This window comes from Salvia miltiorrhiza, chromosome 4, assembly GCF_028751815.1.
Source record: "Salvia miltiorrhiza cultivar Shanhuang (shh) chromosome 4, IMPLAD_Smil_shh, whole genome shotgun sequence".
NCBI lineage: Eukaryota > Viridiplantae > Streptophyta > Magnoliopsida > Lamiales > Lamiaceae > Salvia > Salvia miltiorrhiza.
Window position 1 is genome coordinate 273,154 of NC_080390.1, and position 7,768 is coordinate 280,921.

Consider the following 7,768-nt stretch of genomic DNA (forward strand, 5'->3'; position numbering starts at 1 on the left):
TATCCCTTGTCGAATATCTTGTGCGCTTAAGGCCTTGTTTGGTAGGCCTTATAAACACTATATCTAACTTTATCTAATTGTTTGGTTATTCTATATTACTAATCTGTCGCGTGTTGGGCTTGTGTTTTTTGTTGAGCCCATAAAAATAGTATACTAAATTACATGCAATTACAAAATTGACATTTTAGAATGCGTAGGTTTGTGAGTCGTAAGTTAGAAAATGTAAAAAAGTCATATTACTTTTACTAATAAACACATAATCTCGATTTGTAGGATTCATAGGTTCTTGTGAGAATGCACATAATTATCTTAAGAAATGAATTAACTTTACTCAAAAAAGAAAAAGAAAAAAAGAAATATAATGACTTATAGACCATAGGATCATTGTATCTACGATTCAGATCTAAGATTTATGATAAATATATTTAATGAACATAATTACTTAAATGTACGAATAAGTCAATAAAAATTTACGAACAAATAAATAACAACACACAAACAACCATATTAAATTAATGTGGTAAAATTTCAATCCCTCCAAAATTTGACCCTAAAATCAAATGTTATTAGTGCATTTTATTAACGCTAATCTCAATTCACATAATTAATTTTAACCGTAAATATTTAATGTGCGACGTTTTAAATCTAATTCTATATTTCCTATTTTAAAGATTATTCTCGTTTGATCAGTTCTACTTATATATAGATTGCAGCAAGAAAAGATCATGTAACCCGTCACTTCTCCTACATTCGGTGGGTACGCCTAAATTATTTCGACAATTTCTAGAATATTGAAATAATTTCCTATCTATAATTGATTTAGGATACACAAACACAAGGCACCACATCTATTCCAAATTATACGAGTGTTGACTTAATTTAAATTATGTTTCTCGAATCTAACTCCAATTTTTCCTTTTCAATAATGCGCAGCCACATTTAACTTCAAGTAGCTATCAAAACCTAATGGTTTTATCCAGCTTAATTAATTTGCTAATGAAGCTAATAATCGCTGCACTATCACGGTAGATTTTCTGTCACAATCGAAAAGATCATTTATTGTTTATATTATGCGGTTTGGCTTCTTCTTTTTTTCCCCTGTATTTGTAATTTATTTATTGATTGCATATTATGTGTGCTATATGTATTCAAAATAATGATTATATTAATGGATATTTACGTAATTAAAAATGAAATCCATTTTAATTAAAACAATCAAGATACTGTACGTAATTAATCTATAAGAATCCATTTAATTATTATGCTAGATGCAATATATATGGGGATTTTCAATTTTTAGGAATATTAGATAGGATTATTCATATAATGTTTGGTTGGATGGTATGACCCGATACTTTTTTTTTTGAGAAGAGTATGATCCGATACTTAATTTCAAGACATTATCACATAGAATTAATCATGACTTGTGAGTTTTTGCCTACTCATATAACAAAACTAATTTCGAGTAATCTCAGGTCAATTTAATCTCTGGTAATATCAAGATATGACACGCTAGTCATTTTTGGTGAGCCTTGATTACTTTTAGACAATATTAGTATTTTATTTATTTATTTATTTATTTATTTTAATTTTAATATCTCATAAATTGTTATTCGGTATGATTTTGTTTATAAACTGCATAAAAGGAAAAACTCAATTTATTCTTTTATTAATTTATTTTAAGCCAAATCATTAAAAATAAATTAAGATTTAGTTTTATGTAATTTATAAATTAAATAAACGGCGTCATAATTTACGAGATACACACACACACACACACACACATATATATATATATATATAGAGAAAGAATAAAATAAAAAGAATAATTTCGTATAAAACAAATTAAAAAAATAATGTTACCACAGGAAGGTGACTTGTATATAATGTTAACAAATTATACAAGTGTTGACTTGAATTAAATAAATGACGTGAACACTAATTTCTCACTAAAGGTAACTAGTATATATATATTCTTCTATATATCTTATACACAAAAATTTGTGCGAGATGGTTTTCACACAAAATTTTGTTTATATTTATATATAGTATGCAATTTACGAAACTATTTTACACAATGTGTAATGTGTATATATATATGTATGAACTTTATAGTAATATATATATACATCGTCTCACTGTCTTTATTTGGCCTTAATAACATATTTTTTTCATTTATCACACAGGTACGTGTATTTGAAATATGTAATTGAAAGAGAATTTGAATCCAAATCATGGCTCATCTTACAAATAGAAATACACTCCTTCATTTATGTTGCTTAGTTGTATTATCCCTAGCTAGCTAGTTCTCTAGTACTACTGCGTCTGAACATGCACTAGATTTTGTTGACTCATATATACTTGAATAATGCGCATCATTTGAATGTATAATTTCCACATTCAATCTATAAAGACAATATAATTAATCTCTTTTTTCCAGAGAGAGTACGTAATACATTCCTATTAATCCTTAATCAAACGATTAATATTGATTAGTTTCATTTCATGATGGTGAAAGTGTTGATCACAGTGGAAGCGTGAAGAGAGAGAAGGGTGTGAGGCAGTGCTTCTTTATTTGTAGAATCCGGACAACCTAAGTAGAAGAAACACGATCATGTATAATCTTGAAATTTCATGCCACAATATTCCATATCCAGCGTTTACTAGTTGACCCAACAATACTCAAATTATTATTTATATACTGTTATAAAAAATTAAAATTCAAGAAACATAAATATAGAGAGTCGCCCAGCCCCCACACATATTTGCAGAGAGAAAAATTTTGAATTGATCATCAACTATTAGTTTAGAGAAAATGGAAGGGGAAAGAGGGTTGGCTCCCATTTATGATCATCATCTGCAGATTTCCTTCAGCGCTCCTCCTCATCATCAAGAGCAAGAAATGGGGTTTGTGCAGTTCGAAGATCATAATCCGGTGTTGAGCTTTCTGGTGGCGCCGCCGCAGATGGCCGCCAAGGCAACCACCGCCACCAATAATAATTGTTCCTTAGGGTTCAATCATGCTGAGCTTGCAGTGAATAGACCCTCATGGAATAACGACCAGGTAGAGGTAGTTGCCCTTTCTCTCTCTTTCTTTTCTACTCATTGTCAAATTGAAATCTACCATGATTGCTTCATTTCTAATTATTTCTTTTGTTAATTAAATATATGTGTAGGTGGTGGATCCTAAGGTCGTGAATGATGAAAATTGCAGTGGTAACGCCAACGACGGTGGCAATTCATGGTATCATCTCTTTCCCGATTCTGATTGACTCAATGGCTTGTTTCTCTCTCTTCTCTTATGAATGCATATGATGATTCGTAATTATGAAACCCTAGCTAGAGATCTATTTTGTGGGTGCTTTAATTTTCATTTGGAAGCTGAGTGGGGAACCAAAAAGGCTTCGTCTTGCTTGTGATTGTTGAGAGAGAGATCCCACATGAATGATTTTGGTGCATCAACTATTATCAAGTCCGATTCAGATGATCAATAATGGGCATTCCACTATATATATATAGTGCTAGCTAAAATTAATTAATCTCAATCAGATGTGCATGTGATCTAAATTAATTAAGTTGCAGGTGGAGGAGTTGTTCCTCAGACAAGAACAAGGTGAAGATAAGAAGAAAGCTGAGAGAGCCAAGGTTTTGTTTTCAGACAAGGAGCGATGTCGACGTTCTTGATGATGGCTACAAATGGAGGAAATATGGACAGAAAGTTGTCAAGAACAGCCTTCATCCAAGGTATATATATCTATCTACTGCCATTACAAACAAACACTACATCAACTTCTAAACTATATAAAACTATTAATCATAATATTTTTGATGCGTTTAACCAAACCACACCTCATGTCTAACAAGAAGAAAACATTGTATTAACCTTTAAAAACAGTCTACAATTAGTTAATCTCTCGGATGACAATGGCTTATCCTTCTTTACTTAGCAAATTGTTTTAATAATTTAAATTAGTCCGTGTACGTAATAATCATAAATTAGTTTTTATGGGTCACTATATATTATCAATATTAATTCTTTCCTACATGTCTGAGATACCCGCAACTACTATTAATCTATGATCTGCATAACTCAACCTACTAACTAGATCACCCCGGCCCACTCCAAGCTTTCATAGTTTGTTATCGACAATTAATTAGCAATATCTTAATTCTAGTAGTATTTATATACATATCAAATTAGCAGAAATAATGTTAATCGGAGCATTATGAAGGGCGCTGCATTTTCTTAACTATAAATTAGCTAGATAGAGTAAATGAGTTTTATCGATTTAAAGCTCAAGAGACGTGGACTCATGAGGATCTAAAAGATCTATCAGAGCGTGACTAAAAGTGTTAATCTAAGCTCAAACCTACTGATTAATTTAGTAGTTAAATTTCGATACTCTCATATTAATTTTACCTTACTGGTACATGTAGGCTCGTTTGGAACGGGTGATAAAGGTGTATAATATGCCTATGACACCCTAATATCTTGTTTGGTAAAAAGTAATACGAAACACACGACCCTTTACAAATTAAAAGCCCGAAAATATTATACTGATTTGAGGGATTTTGTATAGCACCTCCTTAGGTGATATGCGTAATACAAATTTTAATTATAACTATTATTAACTTTATATAATCTTAATATATCATACCAAACAACATATTATATTTTACATATATTTTAATGCATTCTACCAAACATGATATTAATATGATATATTGTAAAAGACATACCGCTCAAACATATCACACCTTATCCTATACCGCAAATCAAATGTACCCAAAATGTATAGTATTCAATACAAGTACATATATACTTTATATATATATATATATATATAATATGATTTTATCTCCATTATTCCCGAGTTGAGCTATTTTTACACAGTATTTGATATGCAAGTTTAGAGTTGAATCGATATTTTGGTGAAGTGAACAGGTAACTAATTTATGCATGTCATGCTTGGATGCTGGAGATTCATTTTTTGATTTTGATATTGAAAGCTACTTCGTCTTGCAAAGTTTTATTCATCTTAATTTTTTTAAGTTGATTTGTATGAACTTGAAAGTCAATTTGAAAGGATTTTTTTGTAATTTAAATGACATTATAATTGTGTTAATGATTATTATTTTTTATTTAATTTAATTTAATTATATTTTCTTATGTTTATATAATTATTAATTTTATTAAAAAAATTGGACCCTCTGAATTGAAAGTTTGGTTCTGCCGCTGTCTACATTACGAGTTAGATTACAAAATTGCCTCTTACCAATCACATATTGGGAATTTTAATTCTTAAGTTTGTAATTATGTTTCATATTGTTTCAATTAAATTAGGAGGGATAGTTCAAGTAGTAATTTCACTGACAACTTTTAAAAATCTAACTAAAAGATAAATTAAAAAAATTAAAATTCAAAATATAGTTTCAGTTCTCAAATTGTATTGATATCAATTTTTCCATTCAGTGTGTCACATGGTTTTCATTGGAAAGATTTTAATGAGGTCGATCCTTAGTTTTCGTGTTGTGCTTTCAAGAGTTTGCTTTGCGGGTTTCCCTTTTCTCATTTCTTTTATTTTACAATGATATAACTTTTTATTTTTTTGAGAAATTTTATATGATAGCAATTTTCTTCAAGACGTTAATTCTCTTCAGGCACCCAAGTCATAATTATAAGCTTATTTTTCTTCTTTATTTCAGTTCATGAGAACTTGTAGTTCTTACCTTGGATGCGCACGTAAACCATGTTCCTTGAACCTGAGACCTTTGGTTTAAAAAATACCCACTTTACCACTAGACCGTCTTAAGGGGACCATAATAATAAGATAATATTTGGAGTAAAGTTTTGTAATATATGTATATAAGTAATAAGGTAATGTTATAATGATATGTGGAGGATTTTGTTTGCATTAGGTAGGCGTTTTGTTTTTTGTTTTTGTGGTTTTGAAGAAGAAGAAAAGAGGATTGATGATGAATATATGCAGAAGCTACTACAGATGCACACACAACAATTGTAGAGTGAAGAAGAGAGTAGAGCGGCTGTCGGAAGATTGCAGGATGGTGATTACTACCTATGAAGGCCGACACAACCATTCTCCCTCTGATGATTCCAACTCCTCCGACTGTTATAACTCTTTTTAGTTAGCATTAGCATTATCATTACCATTACCATGTATTTATTATAATTATAATATAATTAAGCACTTGTCATTTTGTTTCCCACTTAGGTAGAGGCCAATGTTGGATATATATGTATCATATGAATATGCCTTTCCTTGTCGAATATCATGTACATCATCTCTCTAGGTTTCTTTTTCCTTCTCATTTCCAAATACAAGATTAACAATAGAGATTGATATTTTTGCAAAATCAGGACTTGGTATTTAGAATTTTTTATGATGTTCCAATGCTACATTTTCGAATCATAAACTCATATCACAACATATATTAATATATCAACAATAATACATTCGTACAGATTGATTTTTTTGTCTTTTTGTATTGTTCTAAGATACCAAAGAAATGTAAAATACGCATGCCGTAAATCACCTGTTTGATCCACATTCAATCTAAGATACCAAATATTATGCAAATTTAGGGTGTTCATTCAAAAAGAAAAGCCCAATCCCAAACAAATACGATTAATTTATCATAATGCATGATTACAAGTCAAGTGATTCTAGCTTTCGTTCAAAGTTATCAAACACACAATCAAACAGAATTAAACATCTAGGAATAGCAAAGAGCAATCTATATATCAGTCCAAACACAGAAATACCTCAACATCGGCCCAGGAACACCAAATCCTTCGCGCCATACAGACGATGATTATCGTCCGCTTCACCGATTCGAAAATATTTTTGATGCGTTTAACCAAACCACACCTGATGTCTAACAAGAAGAAAATATTGTATTAACCTTTAAAAACAGTCTACAATTAATTTTCTTAGTTAATCTCTCGGATGACAGTGGTTTATATCCTTCTTTAGTTAGCAAATTGTTTTAATAATTTAAATTAGTCCGTGTACGTAATAATCATAAATTAGTTTTTATGGGTCACTATATATTATCAATATTAATTCTTTCCTACATGTCTGAGATACCCGCAACTACTATTAATCTATGATCTGCATAACTCAACCTACTAACTAGATCACCCCGGCCCACTCCAAGCTTTCATAGTTTGTTATCGACAATTAATTAGCAATATCTTAATTCTAGTAGTATTTATATACATATCAAATTAGCAGAAATAATGTTAATCGGAGCATTATGAAGGGCGCTGCATTTTCTTAACTATAAATTAGCTAGATAGAGTAAATGAGTTTTATCGATTTAAAGCTCAAGAGACGTGGACTCATGAGGATCTAAAAGATCTATCAGAGCGTGACTAAAAGTGTTAATCTAAGCTCAAACCTACTGATTAATTTAGTAGTTAAATTTCGATACTCTCATAGTAATTTTACTTACTGGTACATACATACCATATTAGCACATATGGTAAAAAGTAATACGAAATACACGACCCTTTACAAATTAAAAGCCCGAAAATATTATACTGATTTGAGGGATTCTGTATAGCACCTCCTTAGGTGATATGCGTAATACAAATTTTAATTATAACTATTATTAACTTTATATAATATTCTTAATATATCATACCAAACAACATATTATATTTTACATATAGTTTAATGCATTTTACCAAACATGATATTCTCAAACATATCACACCTTATCCTATATATACCGCAAATCAAAT

At 30.2% G+C, this 7,768-nt stretch overlaps 1 protein-coding gene across 3 annotated transcripts; it reads left to right on the forward strand.

Annotated features, from left to right (window-relative positions):
- The first annotated feature begins 2,546 nt into the window (after nucleotides 1-2,546).
- LOC131022839 (probable WRKY transcription factor 12) lies at nucleotides 2,547-6,323 on the forward strand. Of its 3 annotated transcripts, none has more exons than XM_057952374.1 (4): nucleotides 2,547-3,070; nucleotides 3,177-3,244; nucleotides 3,583-3,744; nucleotides 5,991-6,323. In XM_057952374.1, the coding sequence occupies exons 1-4, from the start codon at nucleotides 2,816-2,818 to the stop codon at nucleotides 6,145-6,147; spliced, it is 642 nt and encodes a 213-aa protein (XP_057808357.1). In that variant the 5' UTR covers nucleotides 2,547-2,815; the 3' UTR covers nucleotides 6,148-6,323. The 3 variants fall into 3 exon arrangements, with proteins under 3 accessions (XP_057808357.1, XP_057808358.1, XP_057808359.1); XM_057952375.1 differs by having other exon boundaries at nucleotides 2,577-3,070; nucleotides 5,994-6,323; XM_057952376.1 differs by having other exon boundaries at nucleotides 2,591-3,064.
- Nucleotides 6,324-7,768: the final 1,445 nt, after the last annotated feature.

Excerpts from the sequence above, each read along its gene's own strand:
- LOC131022839 (XM_057952374.1), top strand. The coding sequence starts at position 2,816 with ATGGAAGGGGAAAGAGGGTTGGCTCCCATTTATGATCATCATCTGCAG. Across the intron at positions 3,245-3,582 it reads AACGACGGTGGCAATTCATG|GTGGAGGAGTTGTTCCTCAG; the intron begins GTATCATCTCTT and ends ATTAAGTTGCAG. Across the intron at positions 3,745-5,990 it reads AAGAACAGCCTTCATCCAAG|AAGCTACTACAGATGCACAC; the intron begins GTATATATATCT and ends GAATATATGCAG.